The sequence below is a fragment of the Symsagittifera roscoffensis genome, chromosome 9 (assembly GCF_963678635.1).
Source record: "Symsagittifera roscoffensis chromosome 9, txSymRosc1.1, whole genome shotgun sequence".
Taxonomy (NCBI): domain Eukaryota; kingdom Metazoa; phylum Xenacoelomorpha; order Acoela; family Convolutidae; genus Symsagittifera; species Symsagittifera roscoffensis.
Genome location: NC_087070.1, coordinates 37,267,435 through 37,285,617, shown reverse-complemented (window position 1 = coordinate 37,285,617; position 18,183 = coordinate 37,267,435). Strand labels below are relative to the sequence as shown.

At 35.7% G+C, this 18,183-nt stretch overlaps 2 protein-coding genes across 2 annotated transcripts; both read right to left on the bottom strand.

Annotated features, from left to right (window-relative positions):
* Window positions 1-219: 219 nt before the first annotated feature.
* Window positions 220-1,424, bottom strand: LOC134854248 (store-operated calcium entry-associated regulatory factor-like). Its single transcript, XM_063870424.1, has one exon. It carries the CDS (start codon window positions 1,418-1,420, stop codon window positions 371-373), a length of 1,050 nt encoding a protein of 349 aa, XP_063726494.1. The 5' UTR covers window positions 1,421-1,424; the 3' UTR covers window positions 220-370.
* A 280-nt stretch (window positions 1,425-1,704) lies between these two features.
* LOC134854201 (general transcription factor IIE subunit 1-like) lies at window positions 1,705-11,115 on the bottom strand. Its single transcript, XM_063870361.1, has 6 exons — window positions 10,870-11,115; window positions 9,046-9,284; window positions 8,352-8,469; window positions 4,686-4,873; window positions 2,745-3,061; window positions 1,705-2,139 (listed from the first exon to the last, which is right to left on the bottom strand). The coding sequence occupies exons 1-6, from the start codon at window positions 11,112-11,114 to the stop codon at window positions 1,798-1,800; spliced, it is 1,449 nt and encodes a 482-aa protein (XP_063726431.1). The 5' UTR covers window position 11,115; the 3' UTR covers window positions 1,705-1,797.
* Between the last annotated feature and the right edge of the window lie 7,068 nt (window positions 11,116-18,183).

Here is an 18,183-nt window from a genome sequence, read left to right as displayed (position 1 = left end):
GTTTTAAAACATTTCTCAAGCGTAAATAACCTGCCTCATTCGCTCAAACTTATACAATACTTCAATTGGCATCATCAAAGCACTAAATTGAACAATTTTGAGGCACTATATTTACATTAGGAACCGGGTTAGCTTCTTGGGATCCCTCTATCACACTTGTACCCGGTACTGAAGTCAGTACGTAGGAAAAACATGAAACTACAATTGATTCTTTCTTTGAATATGAAAAAAAATACAAACTGAAATTAAACTACTTGAATCAAATACTAATTACGCAGTCTTTCTAATTTATACTACAGTATTAGGGAGCTCAATCTTAAATATTTACGAGGATTTAATTTCATAAAACTTCCAGTTTATCTTTGTCTTTCTATCTCCGTCGTGTACCGCCAAAACCAGTTGCGTTCCGGGATCCTCCAGAAAATCCAGCTCCACTCGAAGACTGTCCCGATGATGCTCCTCCAAACCCCCACGAAGATCCATGAGATGGTCCTGGACGACTATAGTTATGAGTTGCATAGTTATTTCCATAACCACTGTTCCTGTTTCCTCCAAACATGTACCCCATAAGTCCTCCAGTCGCCATTCCAGACCAGAAACCAGGTCCATTTTGGTTAGGTCTACGATAAGCTCCAGCACGATTGTTGCCGCCAAAATTGAAGCCAGGATTCGAAAAAGAATTACCCCCGCATGTGTCGCCACCATCAAAACCGGGGTCGCCATAGGGTGGGGGCCTGGGCCCTTGATCTGGAGGATGCCATCCCATTCCTCCCCCACCGCCACCTCCCCCTCCAGGGTACCCTGATGATCTGCCGCTAGAACCACCTTCATCGCTACCAGGCGTGCCAGAAGAACACATCCACAAAACAAACATTATAAATCCCACACACAAAATCAGAGATCCGAATCCTGACAATGCACTTGGTACTTCATCGTTACTTCCTTTGTGGTTGTTGGAATTGTAAGAGCTTCCTTGGTATCCGGAGTGCGCCCCAGGGTTCACTAATTCCAGAGCGTATTCCAAGCCGCATGATCCTTTCAGGACGTAGGGATCGTCAGGGTAATCATAGCCTTCACAAGTAACAATAGTCTGACCAAACCTAACTGAGTTGTCCAAATCGGCCGAGCATTTCCATTGTACATCGAACCCGTCTGATCCTTGGTTGTAACATTGGGCAGATGATGGTTTGAAGGAACTCTGGCCACAAGCGGATCCGGAAATACAAGTCATTTGAGGCACTGGACGGGATCTGCGACCAGTAGTGTAGGCCCCATTGTGGAACGAAAGAGTCTTGATATCTGTAAGTCTGACTTTGTCCGATGATAAAGCTGGAGTTAAAAACTGGCAGACGAACAATAAAAAGGTGATTTGCAAGCTCGGCATTGTATGCCAGCGATCTATTGTAATGGTTAAAATCATTTGTAAATCTGAAAAGTAGAAAAAAAACTTCATATGTTGGGTGACTATCCACAGAATCTAATGATTTACAAGTCCAAATAGTTTTTATAGTCTTAATTTCGAAAAACATAAATTCCGTTACCAAAAAAAAAGAAAAATGCATCGTCGTTAAGCAGCCTTTTTTCAATTATTCATTTTTCTTGGCATGTTAATACTCTTATCAGGTTCAGAAGAATGAACGCTATCAAAAGAATAAAAGTCCTCCGATTCAAGACTAAAACAAAAGAGTTGAAAGGACCTCGAAACACAAAAGGAAAATATTAATTAAGCTAGCATACAAGAACAGAAATCATCCAAAATCAAGTCAGTTTTAAATGCTCCTTTCAGTCCTTTCTGCTTCAATCGACTAAAGGCGCAAACCTTTTCTGGCCTATCTTCATGTAATTTTCTCTTTCCTCTCCACTCATTTGTGCGATATGATCTTGTGCCACATCATCAAAGGGCATCTGAACTCCATTTACAGTCACAAAGTCAGGCTCAGCGTCATTTTCATCCTCGTCATCTGAACTCATCATTTCTTCATTGTCGTCTGGGCAGTTTTTGTCTCGCTGGTCCATTTTGGAGCTTGACTTTCCCCCTTCTCCTCCATCCCCATTCGAGTCTGAGTCACTTTCTGATGAGTCACTATTGTCCCGTGACTTGCTCTCGGTTTTGCCAACATCCACGTTGTTGATCAAAGCCTGATAAAAAAAAACGATCATTCAAAAAATAAAAATTCTACTAAAAATTCTAATAAAAAAGTATTAAAAATTAGCCCGATTTTTTTAAAGAATAGCTCTAGTAAAAAATAGAAAAATCAAGGAAATAAAAAAAACTTGCTGAGAAAAAAAAGGGAGACCTAATTCAGTCATAAACCATCGCAATAGTTTCTTCATGCCGGCTTCTATATTTTCTTTCAAAAAACATGTATTAAAAACTTGAGATGCTTTCGCAATACAGGGTGGGGTTAAATTTCACAATTATATAAACAAGTTGTGACAACAAACTCAACTATAAACTCGATGATATTTTATTACATTATATTATATTATATTATATTATATTATATTATATTATATTATATTATATTATATTATAATATATTATACTATATTATTATGTTTCTCAGGTGCTGACTAATATTCACTACCTTGAACTAGGCCTGACTTCAGCCTTGATTTAAGCCTTTTTTAAGTAAGGTGCTGACGAGTAACTTCAGCCTTGACCTAGGTTTAGAGGTTTAATCCTGATCATTACTCTCGACCTAGGCTATTGTAGAAAACGTGTTTGCGAGTGATTTCAATACCTGATTTTGGTTTGCTTTCTGTCTGTTGGTCGACACAGCTGACAAATTCACATGCGACATGGTTTTATTCTCATGGTGCATTAGTGTCTTCTTAATGTGATCTTCATCCAGAACTGAAGACGACTGACTAATTGCAGTGTTCCCTGCTGCACCTGCTCTGGACTGTCTTTGAATAAATAGGTCTCCTCCGGATTGAGAACTCTTCGCAGTAGATGTCTGGGATGTCGACTTGGACTCTGTTGCACTGGATTTGTCAATATTAGATATGCTGGATCCAATGCTGGCACTGGTCATCCAAGCCGGGATCTCTTTCGGACCTAAATAGGAAGTATTTACAAATGCAATAACAGGTTGACATTGAGACACCATAGCAGTGATTTCTGCCGAATCCCACTTCGGTCACGCTTAGAGGGGTCTCACTGTCATCCGCATCCTCAAGGTGGGACCGGCTGCGGCAAAATGGATGACATCTCTTTCACCCACAGAAAAAAGCCCAAGGCTGAATGGTGATAGCTGGGCTAATAGAAAGTGAATTCTGCCTAGCAATTTTCTGAGTAAGGGTTCCAAACTTCGCGTGCGCTGCAATTTAGAAGTTGATCTATTGTAATTAAGCTAAGCTTAAACCTGAGAAGTAAGATCTCTGTATAATTACCTAAACAAAACAATGCATCTTAAAAATAAAACAATCATGATTTTGATTTAAAAAAGTTAAAACAGTAAAAATTTTATTTATCAACACACGGAAGGTCAACGACTCCGGACAGCAGCTATGAACATAAAAGATCTGTCTTCGATTTAAATATTCTCATCACCCGTCTTAAAGTTGAATTTATCTTATTTACGCAAAAAACGTATCCAAAAGCAAAATACAACAAGGGTGCCCGGCTGCTGTGCAAAAAGCACAGAATGTTCCAACCATAGTAAAAAGAAATACATTGAAAACTTTTTCATGTTCTCTTTTTCAAATTAGTGTTGTTTTTCTGCGTGGTGTGATGAAAAGATCTGAAGAAAACCTGAAATTTAGGTATATTTGACAGTCACAGTAAAATAGGCGAATCGGGCAAAAATGGCGCTAAAAAACTTCAGAAAAATTTTCAAGGCTTCTCTTTCTATAACAAGCCTGCCTGCGAGCTTGCTTTAATCGCTCGAAAATAGAGTCAAGCTCAGAAATTAGAAACCAGTTTTTCTCGACACTGGGACAACTTAAATTTTAATGTCGTTCGGTTCAAGATTGAAGGGGGGCTTTAATATATATCATTCCTTCAATTAGGATGACTAATTGTTTTGAATTTATTGGTTGAAAAACAAAATAAGCCTGCTCAATCACCTATTCACTCGAAGTTAAATCAAAAATTACAAACGGACATCTCTCGACACAGAAAAAAAAATTTATAAATTTTTCAATATCGCTCGAATCACAACTGAAAGATTTTTAATAGGACATACCGCTCGACCCATTCCGATGATTACTGTGGTGCCCGATTTTGCGTGTAAAGCAAAAAAAAAAAGAAAAAATTAAATCACACCCGAATACAAAGTTCCTCCTCATTTTTCAAATGTCGGAACATTAATTCCTCAAATGATTTTGTAGTACAAAAGCAACAGCTATATATTGCATCGAGAAACTTTGAGAGCAAATCGCGACACGCAGTGTCGATATGTGAACAAAGTTCGAGATGCAGTATAAGCTGTTGCTCATCTGGTATGAAACACATGAAATAGAACAAAACACACTCAATTGAAAAAACTTTCACGCTAATACGCGATTTTTTCTTTCTAATTTGTTTCAGTTGATTTCTCCGGGAAAAATATTGCCTTAGTGTTTCAACTATTGCGCTAGTATTTCAAATATTGGACCAGTGTTTCAAATAATGAAGTAGTTTTCAAATATGGCACCGAAACAAATTAAACTCGTGTGTTTCATGTTTAAAAAATACGTACCTTTATCAGCATCAGCATTCGCATCTGCCCCCAAGTCCACTGTGATGACCCTGTTGCCCACTCCTCCTGCACTTCCGTTCTGCCCCCCTTTCTCTCCCATTCCCATCCCCTCCTCATCCTCCTCCCCTGCTATTCTGGGCTCCAAAATCTGCTGGGACAGAGTGTACTGTTCAATCTCCTGCAGGATACTGAAACACCGAAGATCAATCAATTGCTCTTTGTCACCCCATTTCAATTACTCAACCCGGATCCTATTCGGCCTCATAAAACACCGTAATATTGATGTTTATTCGATGGCTAGGGGCTATAGTAGAGCCGAGAAAATTAAATTATCACATAAGAATAATAACAAGCTAGCGAATAGAAAATGAGAAAATAACAAAATCGCAAACAAAATTTAGTAAAAATGAAAATAATTCCGTAAAAACAAACCAACAGTATCTAAAAACCTTTTAGTATTTTTTGCAAGCGTAAGAAATACTAAGGGAAAAGAAAAGTCATAAAAAATTTGAGCGATTAAAAAGTTTCAACATTTAAACTTTATACTACCAACCGAAATGATTTCTTCAAAAAAAAACGAATTATCAATTTTCATCCCTAGACCGATGCAAAATAAGTTCACTAAACTGACACAACATGAGCCGAAATCATGTAGGCGGAATCAAACTTCTAAGCGAAAAAAAAACATAAAAAAAACAAACTTTAAAAAAAATCTGAAAACATACCTGTCAAGGATAGTACAGTTTAAAAACTTCAGAGTTGCTTCAACAAAACTTGCAAACCAAATTAAAAACTGGTTACAGCGCAAACAAAATTGTGGTGTGGCAGCTAAGCTGACAAAACAAGCCGACAAACTAAAGTCCGATTATACAATTTTTCTCGGAAAGAAAATTCAATTTCAGAAACCTAAAAAGATCCGACCGGGACTCGAAACCATAGGTTGCAAAGTTGCTACAAAAAAACAAGTTTAGCCCGGGAATCGAAACTATAGAGTGCATAGGCAACCACATTACCTCCAAGCCAAGTGAGAAGTGGCCTGGAAGTTGCTAAGAACCGATAATACAGGAACGTGCATTTTAAATACAAATATTTAAGGAAAACTGTTTACAGAAAAAGTCAAAATCCCGATTACATGACACTAGCTCTCGCAAGTGTAAGAATAACAACAATAATCACAAAGAATTGTTTTCAATCTGATAAAAAGAAAATTTAAATGAAACAAAAAGACGCAATACTATCGACTCACAATGAAAAGGGGGGACGATACTAGACCTGATTTCAACAGCTTCAGGCAGAAAAAATTGAAAACGCGCGTAGCAAGATACGTAGCGGCTCGAAAAATTACATTATCTGCTTGAGTTTTAGTTTCAAACCTTTCAGAAACCTTAAATCGCCCTTTTATCCAAGATAAAATTTTCTAGAAACTTTTGGTTCAATTTCTGATTTCTTTTTTGCTATTTTGAGGAACTCTAGCTCATTTGGAAAAACTGTTAATCGTTTGCCAAAAAAACGTAGAACTAGGTTAAAGTTCTGTCTAGCTTTTCTTAAAGGCGATTTTTTAAGATTTTGATGTTTATTCAGTGTTGATTTGTGGTTCGAGATGCGTTAAACTGTAAATATCTAACAAGACTGCTCGTATCAGTGCGAAGCCCTGAAAGTTCCGACTGCCTTGTAACGTTTATAGAGCAGTAATAACAAGCAACATAAAAAAAATTGAATGAAATAAAATAAAATGAAAAACTTTTTTTTTCTAAACTTTTAAAATTTTTCTATGAATTTTATCCCCCACACGCCATATAAAGTACAAAACAATAGATTTTGCTTCTTGTAACAAATCAATTATGGCAAATAAGCTTCCTTCAACCAATTTGGAACGATTTCTAAGACGGATTAAATCTACGCTTACGCGTTAACAGCGCGAATTATATCGCGCGTTAATTATATCAAATTGGTCAAAATGGCAATCTTTAAACCCCCATAACTTGACGAAAAATGATCACAGGTGGAATATCTTTTCAAATTTAAGCTCAGGAAAACAATAGCTTTCGAATGATATAAAAAAATTGTCAAAACGGCTAGTTAAAAAGTCGAAATTTCTCTGAAGAAAAAAACCCACCCCGAGCACAAATATTCCGTTACTTTCGTATCGGAAGTCGGACAATAAAACGATACGACTTTTTGTGTAGTCCCATCATTGACTGAAAATTATCTAGCGCACAATTCTTTCTAAGGGATTTCGTTAATAATTTAAGAATTAAGAATCCAAACAACTCAATTGGTATGAAAAACAGAAATTTATTCTTATGTCCTGTATTGAATCTGTCCTCTTTATACGAAAAATTATACTGATTATTCTTTTAACTTTAGCTGCAAGTCGCCTTATTGATGTTATATCTGTATTGGGGTAAGCAAGAATTCTGTATTGTAAAACCGGTTGTATGTGAGTTTGAACCAGTTTTGCCGAGCTTAAGTACTTGCGCAGTTGATTCATCAACCCGCAAGGTTGGAGCAATTTGTTTGCTACCTTTTCTTTGAAAGTGATAACTAAAAATTGAGTCCACAAGTACTCCGAAAAACTCAACAATTTGAGCTTCGTCAAACTTCTTATTATTGAATAAAATACAGTCTGATGTTCGCCCGGTTATTTATTTTTTTTTCAAGCATGATTACTTTAGTTTTGTCGCTGTTTAGTGTAAGTTGACTTGATAGAGCCATTTGTTGGTCTCATTCATGCCTGTTTGATGTTTCTTCGTTGACTGTGGATATCTGTCAATAATTTTAATGACTGTATCACCTGCATAGAGAGCCTTGCAATACTCCACTTTTAGCCTCAAGTAGTGAATAATGGTAGTCTTTAAATTTTATAAACTGCATACGACCTCATGTGAACAATTCCTCAAAAGCCCAAGTCGCGGAGTTAATGAAAAAAAGAAATTGTCACCGTATCAAACGCTTTTTTCAAATTTAAAAAAGTTCAGAGTTCAACTAATATGCTGACTTTTTAATTATTGTTTCAATTACTCCATTAGCTATACAATTGCATCTACTGTGCCTCTTTTCTCTGGTAAACCGAACTAGTTACCTAACAACAAAATACAGCTTCCAACGAATTGCTTCATTCGATTGTAATTTAGTCGTTTGAAGTCTTTTTCAATTACCGGCAATAAGGAAATGGTCTGAAAATTATTGGGTCTTTCTTGCTGTCTCCTATATGAATTGAGATAAATTTTGAAACGCAACGTTTAAGCATTTAGGAAAAATAGCTACATCGAAGCAGTCATGTTGAAAAAAAAAGTTAATTGCGGAACCACTTGAAATTATAATGAATAATATTGGAGATGAACCTTCAAAATCAAGTTTGAATGGATAAAAATTTCGTTCGGAAGCACAAATATCAATTTTTTTCTGGTTTTTTCTTGTTTGCTAGAAAGCAATGTGTAAAAAAATTGGTCAAAATGGAAAAATGATTTCAAGAACAAAATGGAAAAATAGTTGAAAACTGTGAAGACATGAAATATTTTGATTGCTGGAAGACCATTTAAATTTCTATCAAAATAATTAGATTAAAATTATAGTAGAAAAATTTTTATTCGTTTTATGGACAATTTAAGTATTCATTTCAAATTTTAAATGGGACATGACTGAATTGAACTATTAAATGTGTACCTGTATATGGGTTCCATCTGTGTGTTGAAGCTGGCGAGCAAATCCCTCGCATTGTTAGTCTTCGCTTCCATCTCACCCACATCTCGACCACAAAAAGTGCACACCAGTCGGGCTTCGCCTACCGGAAAAAAAAACACCTCCATTGGACTTTTCATCAACTTAGTGTAGACAATTATATTTGAGCACAGGATTGAATATTTAAAATAAGCATTTAAATAGAACTTTCTTGTTGTTTAGGCAGCAACCAGCACCACTCAGCGATTGATCAGCGACATAGATATCAGAGGCACTGGTAATTTGAAAGAAACTAAGAAAACTCCTTGCCGCTATTAGAGAAACAACATGTGTTAACTAGATCTAACTGGTACAATTAACCTCGTTTTCAAAAAGGAGGAAGATGGCGAGATCGCTGTATGAAGTAATGAATCAGGTTTTTTAGGATCCAAAGACTCCTCTCAGAGATTTGACAACAACGCATTTTTCCCCTCAAAACATACTTTTTTTCGTCAAAGCAGAAAATGTTTGGAAAAAAGGATCGTTGTAGTGTTTTCGGAGAGATCGATATACCAGTTTGGTCGTCCTAAACAAAGATCGACACAATTTGTTTGAAAATCACCCCCATAAAAATCCCAGATCCGCCCCACCCCTAACACGAATAACAAACGAGTATACAGGACTGTTCACGGACTCGCACCTGTTTCGAAGTCAATGGAGGACAGATCGGCCAATTTATCTATGTCGAACTCGGTGTACGTCTTGCTGCATGCCTCATTACTGCACTTGTAGACTGCCTTGCACGAGTCATCTCTCTCCTGCGCCTCAATCCTCTTCTGCATCATGTGCAGTTTGTACTTGACCACATTGACGAATGCCTTGTAGTTGATGTAGTAGTAGAGCTGCTTCACCGACTTCCCATCCTGGCCTGTCTCTATTCTAAACTGAACAACACTCTTTCACTCTTAACTCAACAACGCTCTTATTATTATTAGCCCCCGCTCCTGCTCAGTGCAGGGCCAACCGTGGGGGAGGGAGATGACAATGGGAGAACAACTCTCAATCACACTACATGATAATACTTAGAACAACTTTTATTTAAGCATTCATCAGAATGTTCGAATATTTTAACTATTTCACCCCTTTTGCAATGTGGGGGGAATCGTTACTAAGTACAAAATCCACATATGCTTGACCGTTGACTTTTTCTGCACATGGATGGCAATTCGCTACTGGGCACCATAGGATGGATAGTTAAAAAAATCAGAATATCAAAACTCGAATTCAAACCGAAATCGAAAATATTTGCAGTCGCAGCCTTTTGGTGTATGAATTGTGAAAACGATGCAATCTAAAAACAGATTATTGGCGCAAACAGGTCAATCTACCTGAGGAAAGAAAGATTTGGCATAGCTATAGGCAAAACAAAGCGTTTTCATGATATCAACGTAATGGCGCAATAACTGAAAAGAACGCCCATTAGTCGATAAATTTGCACAAGATTTGTTTATTCATTCAGATTGAGCTTCGTATAAATTGGGGGTCACGCTGTGCCGAGTAGCAGCTGATACTTTTGGTGCATTCCAGTTACCAAAAAAAATAATTTTTCCAGACTTTTTAATGTTTGTTCGAATTCTTTGGCGTTTTGAGGAACAGAGGCGTGGTTTGAAGCATAAATAACCTTCACAAGTTCATAACTGTTAGTTCAAATTAACAAGAATTGCTATCTTCGACTATTTACACTAAGGCTTCAAAAAAGAAAAATTCAAAAAATATCGTTTTTAAATAACTTTTTCAATTCTTCTTTGAGAGGTTGGTAGAAGGATGGTGCATATGACTAAGAGGCGAAGCTGTAATTCTCAAATAGAGACAACCGAGAGGAAAAAAGAATCTCTAAAAATTTTATGAAATACGGAAAAATCACCTTATAGAAAATAATCCCACAAAACCTCGTGGGTCGAAGTTCCTTTTTTCACTTGTGCGTCATAGGCAAACACTTAGACGGTCCACTGAACCACTATACTATAGAGACCTTATGAGGAAGACTCTCATGCAGTTAGGCTTCGCACAATTGAATCACATTTTTAATGGACCTCCACGCTTCATTTGCGCGGAAAAAACCTACTATTAAATTGCCTAACAGCAATTGAGATGTACTCACAGATATTGAAGTTGAACACAAAAATCGAACACAATAAACTGCAAAAATTGAACACAAGAACAGAAGGTTGAAAAAAATGAACTACTTTTATACCGACATATATATATATATCAAACACAGATAAATTGGTTTTCATTAACAAACGAATTGTGAAAACGAATGCATGATTCTGTTAGACAAATTGTTCTCTGGAAAAGAAGTAGATGTTCCGCTTCGTTAACGTTTGCATTAACAGATAAGATAAATTAATATGCAATAAAAACATTTCCATCTCGCTCTCATTTGATTCAAACAAGGAGAAACGTAAATTTGTAATTAGGGACGGCGATAGAATAAAACTAGCGGCATTGAGTCGAAACTTACCTCAACCGGTCCTTGAGAAAATGTTCCGTCTTCAGTCTAGCCAGAACAATTCTCAACATCTTCCTGTCAAGTTTCAACACTTCATGCAACTGTGTCTCATTCATAATCGTATTCCTCAGCAGATAGTCGAGTACAATTGAGTCTTCCTTGTGAGAGTAGAATGCACGGGACACTTTCTGTACCAGTTCTTTCAATTCATCGGGCACCTCTCGGACTACTTGCTTGGAGCCGTATATTGACATCATAAATCTAAAAACCATCAAGCAACATTTACAAAAAAAATAATGTTTTGTTTCTACTGGGAGGTGTTCAAACAAGCTTTATAAAAAATATAGTAATAACTTAAACAACTTACTGCGACTTTCAAACCCTTGAATACTATTTTCACGTGAACATTCTGCCTGAACATTCATCTGAACACCTATTTTTCTTGAATATTCTGCGGTTGAAAAACTTTCCTCGAAGTTTTTGAGTTTTTTCTTTTGAACACGTTTATTATTGATGTCTCAATTGTTGCCCCAATAGGGCGATAAACGCTTTTGTTCCTGTAGCGTGGCAAAGTTAAGAACACAAAAACAAAAAACCGTTAACCATTCATGAGGATTTATCCACGCGGTAAAGTACCAAAACATACGTCACTCCGAAAAAGCTTTATATAACTGATGTTAAAAAATTTTTGCGGCTATAATCACAAGCATAAATACCTGCATCGATCGTTTTGCACCGTTCGAAAATCCCCTCAAAAACAAAAACGAACCATGATCAAAAAACGTATTCGATGTAATTTGAACAAAAGGGACAACGCCCTCCAAAAATGTTCTTAAATCCAAGTAAAAACAATCGCAACACATATGTTAAATTAAGGAATGAAGGGATAAAACAAAATCGCTTAAGAAATAAAATAAAAAATAATGAGAAAAAATACAAACTTAAAAACAGTTTATCATGCTCTGAAGAACGCACAAAAAAAACCTAACTGAAAAAATGATTCGCCTCCAAGGTATACTTAAATCAGCATTTTACATGTATCGGAAGGCAGTTGTATGAACAATTACCTAACATTGATGTGATTGAACCAAAATTTTATTCACTGATGTAGAAGTCTCAAAAATCATTTAACAAATAAAAAAATCTTGGTCATGAAGATCTGAATAAGCATATTCTTAAACTGTCTTCACCGGTCACTGATGAACACCTAGCCTTCGCTTGAAAATCAATGAGCGCACCTTCTCCAATTGTCTTAAAATGGCTAAAGTTCGTTCTTTAAATAAAAAGGGAATATGAAAGAGCTCAAAAATTTTAGACCTACAAGTCTTTTCAGCTCGCTGAGCAAATTTTTTGAGACAATCTTGTTTTTGCAAGTTGCAGCTAAATTCAAAGCAACAGTTCCGTTTCCGTTCAAAACACTCGTGCAATGACAGAAATGACAAAGTTTGCGCGGAATGCGAAAGAAGAAAAAACAGGTTATGCGATCTTCATTGTTATTTTAAAAAAGCGTTCGTTAATTTAGTTCATCAATTTATTTTTAAAAAAAGTTGTGATGCTTTAGTTACAGAAGATCAATAACTGAACTACGTAAAAGCAACTAAATTAATCAGTGTCAATACGTTACTGAAAATGATCTCTTTGGAAATTCTGCCAATAACTGGAGTCCCACAGGGAGCAAACTTAGGACCTTTTCTGTTTTTAATAAATATACAAATGATCTTTAAAGCAATGTCAAACTAGTGAAGTAACACTTTCTGCTGATGATACGATTATTGTCAATTCTAGTAAACAATTTTCTGAGAATAAAACAGCTAGTCTAAAATCAGTCAATGATTCGTTTTTTTTTGCTCATACATTATCAATCAACTCATCTTAAGGTGGAGTGATATCATGTGGAAAGGTACAGATGTTGGAAGTATATATATGTGATGAAGAATTACCTCTAAAAAAATCATGCAGACAATTAGGTGTTCACATTGATAGCCACTACTATTTGATGATAACATAAATCACGTGGTTAAGAATTTAAATCGTTTCTGTAGCGTGATCTAAAAAATATAAGATACTAACCTGCAAAGGTCCTCCGGTACTTCTAACAGATCAATGAACGTGAAAATTGCTTTTTAAAAAAACATACAAAAACACGAAATGAATGCAACCGTAACAAAAGAAGGGATCATCGAAAAACGTTTTTTATTTCAAAAATTGAACAATAAAATTAATTTCAACTCAAAGGTTCTTTTAAACAGGGAAGGTCAAATCTCCAAAACCAATGGGTTTCAGATCACGTTCCATATTTTAAAAAATGTATAACAATTGCTACCAACGAACATTAATCCAGCGCATATCATTACATCAGTCTCTTTTATCTTAGTTTAATTCTTAACTTGAAAACATGAAATCTTAAAATTGAGCCACAAAATTAGGATAAAACCAAATCTGCAACTGCTGGAAGAAAGCTGACAGCACCCAAAAAAGGGTCGACCATCTCAAACATTTAGTAATTTTTTTTTAAAACGTTTGATTTTTTTTTCAAAATCATAACTACATCATATCTAGGAATGTAAAAGGCGTTGAGAAGTCACATTTGGAATCCAGATATGAACCTTGACAGCCATCAAACAGTAATGAGAATGTTAGATTTTGTGAAGTTTTTTTTAAGTATAACTGCTGAAAATTTCTACTTCTGAGAGTACCCTGACAGCACCTAACTACAGGGTTGGGATTTTCAAACATTGGTAAGTTCATTGAATCTAAGTTTTCCTAATTTTTAATTCACCAAAAACGTCATCTCGAAAAGTAAAAACATTTCATCAGTCACATTTGGAGATCAAATTTGCAATACCTGAAAGTACACTGACAGTATCCAATTACAGGGTTACGAAAATCAAATTTGTGGAGTTAAGGAAATGTATGCTTTCTCAAAAACTTTGAAAAAAAACGTCAGCTCTTGGAAACTGAAAGCCTTTCAGCACTCACATTTGGAGTCGAGATTTGCAACCCCTGAAACTACCATGACAGTACCCAACTACAGGGTTGAGAAGATCTTTTTTGAGTTTATTAAATCTAAGTTTTCTGAGAATTTTTTTAAAAAATAATAAAAAACGTTATACCTCGGAAACTAAAAGCCTTTGAGTAGTCACATTCGGATACAAGATTTACAGTACCCACCTAACTACAGGGTTGGGAATTTCAAAGTTTTTGAAGTTTATTAAATAAGTTTTCTGAAAAAAAACAGGTCGTATCTCGTAAACAGAAGGATTCGTATGCAATATCGCAAACCCTGGGAGAAAATTGAGAGCAACTTACTATTGACTAACCAATTTCATACTTGGTGAAATAAACACTGGAAAAGCAAAAAAAAATTAACCATTGCACTATACGACTTAGCTTAAACCTGCAAAAATAAAACGTTTAAAAAAACTTAACATAGCGAGATCGTAAAGACCGCATTTAAATATATTATAGATAATAGATTTACCCAAACAAATATCTCCTATTGTACTATTCTTATGTAAAAAGCACATTAACATTTGGCTTTTGATCCACTCTTATGGCTCTTGATATTGGCACTGTTCGCGAACCATTTATCGTTGAGGTTCTAAAAAAAACTTTCTAAACGTCTTATTAATACTTCCCCTCATGCTTGTATGATATAAAACGAACAAACTCGCCGTTATCATTCAAAGTTTAAGCAAAAGGTTTCACATTCAAATATCCTAATAAAAAATGAACGAAAGACAGGACTCTACAAAATCTACTTAACAAATCCTGTAATTGGGCAAAACTGTTGAATCTCGTTCAGGCAAAAATATAAAGGCTAACTTCTCTAAAAATTATTCAGCTTATAAAGATTATTGAAAAACTTTTAACTAAGAAATAATTAAGAAATTAAGGACAATTTCTTCAAGTTGATTCCGTAAATCATGATTCTATTCAGGTCAATCCTTACGAAGTCTCAAACTGGAAACGCTTGTTAGCTCAATTTAAGTCCTTTACGAAAAAAAATGTTTTACAGTATGTATGTTTTTGATTATTCGACTAAATTCAAATTCCAAATAAGCACTACAGCTCATTACCAAGACTCGCTTTTGTCGTCATAGTTAGATGCAAGATTAGATGCAAACATTTCTGATTTTTTTTTCTGTGAGATCTGTTGCCTGACAATCAAGCAACGTAGATTGCCTTGCACTCCAACGTTTTACTTTCTGATTTATAAATGGATACTTAGTCATTACCCCATCGCTCCCCCCAATCTGGGCTATTTTATCTTGAAAATTCGTGCGCCTTTGTTTTGAGATGTTAAATGGTTCATGTTTAAAATGTTTTTATACCTATTGATTTAGACTGAACATTTATTTTTAGTGCCTGGAGGAGTTGAGTTGAAATGAAAATTGTCATATTTGCAAAAATTAATCAACGTATTGAGTTAGGACTGGGGTGTATAACTCATAGAGTAATTTCGGATAGGGTACACCGTCTGCTCGTCACGCTATCTTATTTTCGGCCGGATAGATTCGTGCAACTTCTTAGTCTAATACCGATCCTAGTCTTACTCTTATACTATCTAGTCTCAGGTTGTTTAACTAGTCTCTGCTAGGCTCAATAGATCTAGGGTATACTGGTTTATTGCGGCTGCTGAAGTGCTCGGGAGAGTCCAACTAATTTCTAAGTTAAATTCAAATCTCTCTGGTGCTGAAATTACAAGTAACTTCAGCACTTACAAATAAGTGGGTTGTTAGTTAGATGGATCATGATTGGTTAATATTAAATACTTTACATTGGTAAAACATTTAATTTATCCAATCATAAAATATAGTTTAGATCAGGTTCCACCCATCCGGGTTTTACAGAGTTTTTTAGAATAGTTTTTCTGCAATTCAAAGGATGGATGATGGACGTTGGTGTTTGGCGAACATCATATTTCTTTTGTTTCCTTTTTGTTAAAGAAGTTCCAGGAAGCTGGAGTTAGATGACATAAGACGTTGGGTCTTCTAGTGGCAACGACTAAGTCTTTGCAACAAATTCAAATCTGATTTCAGAATGGTTTGCTATGTCAGGTTTTTCTGTTCTGCGTGGAGAACTTCTTTTGTGTCTGATCTAGTTTGGGAATGGCGTGGAGATTGTGCGTGGAGGGGATGCCTGGTTACTCGGATCTGTACGTATACTTGAACATCGAGGTGGTCATTGGTCTAGTTCAATGAAGTCCTTTTCTGCGAGGTCAAGTCGTACTCTAAATCCTTTGAGTTGTGGTTGTGGGCGGCATATCGATTGTAGTTGGTCATTCTCTCTCGAGTGTAGTGGGGTCGTTTTGTCTTTTGATGTTCGTCCTTGGTGTTGTATTCTGATCTATATATTGCATCATGTGATTTTACATTTTATAAAACTTTTATTAGTTTAATATTTTTTAATAATGATTTTAGTTAGTTGTTTTCACAAAAGCTTTTTGTTTTAGTTCGGTTATTTTGAAGAGTTACTCACCCTTGAGTAGCTCTTATTAAAAATAAAGGTGTGGTCACAAAGCGTGGATGTAGCGCGGTGGGTTAGGCCGGCTATAGAGCATGCTCAGGACGTCCTTCCTGGTGGGTTAGGCCAGGAGTGGGAGTATGATTTCATGCGGTTTTTGTGAGGGGTCCTGTTATGTGACAACGTTTTATGTTGGGTTTGTTGTGGTTTTTCTTATGTTTCGTTGGTTGTGTCCTTTTTTCAAAAATCAAATTGTTTGTGGTATGGGTTTGTCTTTCGACTTTTTTGTGTTTTATTATTTCTTTCTAAGACTTTGTAATAGTCTTCAAAAGAATAAATTATCCAGTTTTAAACTGGGTTAATCCGGTTTGGGTACCGTTGGTTTCCTTTTCTAAGTCATGCTGTTATTCTATGATTTGTGGTATTTAGTAAGCTGCGTTGGTTAGTTTTGTTTAGTATATGATTCCTTTCCAACCGGGTTAAAGGAAAATTTGAAACATGTTATTATATGTTAGAGTTGTTGAGTGTGAAAACTTGAAACTGAAATTCATTATTTTAAACAATTCTTCGTGGGCGAGCTGTGCGAGTGTGGATAGAATTTCTGTGCGAATGAATGAAAATATCAAAAGGTTAGTACTGCAATTGCATTTTATTAATTTACTGCATAGAATTTGGAAATTTACTGCTAGTTATGGAGGAATTTTAAGATACAAATTTTCATCATAATTAGATTTACTGCTTGGGGGAAAATATTATAGATGAATTTACTGCATTGGTATTAAATTTATTAATTTATAAGTGTAAGAGATTAATAGAATTTTTGAAATCTGTTTGATGAAATTTGCGATTTTTATTTGTCTTTTGTGGTTTTTGTAGGTGATCGTCGGATGAAGGCTAAAAATCTAAAGAAAACATGGATAAAGAATGGTGAGTTTTTAATACTGTAATTAGTTAGTTATATTCATATAATTCATACTTACCTGTTAGTCGTCGGGGAAAAAACCGTGGGGGAAGATGTCGTGAATTAGTTCTGAAGTTGTTAGTAGTTTAGCTAAGATGCGGATGATATTTTTAGTCTGAAGCAGTGGCCAAAGCAATTGAAGTGCCTTAATAGTGGTTAGTTCTTCAGTGCCTACTGCAAACTCATAAGGTGTGTTTTGGATTAAGTTATATAATTTGTGGTTAAATTTCGTGTTGTGGATGAATTCTAAAATTGGGATTTCTATAGGTTGTAGGAACTCGTGCGGGATAAGGAAGGGTCGGGATTCTTCGGCGTTGAAGGTCTTGGTGATGGGGCAGAAAATGTACATTTGGGTTATGGGGTCATAATTACGAAGAATACCATGGAGGTTAGTGTCTTTAATACAATATGTGAAATTTAGGAAATACGGTGAAGTGTATTTTGAATTGATGAATTGAAAACGATGGTGTGGTTGTCTAGAGGGTGTGTGGAGGTCAAAGTGATTTTGGATGAAACGATAGTAACTGTATGTATGTGTTTGTTTAGTGCGCAACATAATATCGTGTGAGCAGTGTAAATCTCTTTCGTGTGGTGCAAGGAAATGAAAGGTTAGTGAAAAGATTTGGAAGCGTTCTTTAAAACTTTCGTATGCTTGTGTGTTTGTTAGTGCTTCTGAAATAATGTGATCAAACTTTCGGTCGAAGATGTTTAGTGTAAATACATATGGTGTCTTGATGAAAAATTTCTCGGTGATTTGTGGATTAGCGAAGCGATCGTCGTCTAAGAATTGATCTTGGTTAGCTCTGATGATGTTGTGATCGTAGTATTCTAGTGTATATTCATTAGCTCTAGGTGCAGTGTGTATTTTTAGTGATTTTTTATATCCAACGTAAGTAAAC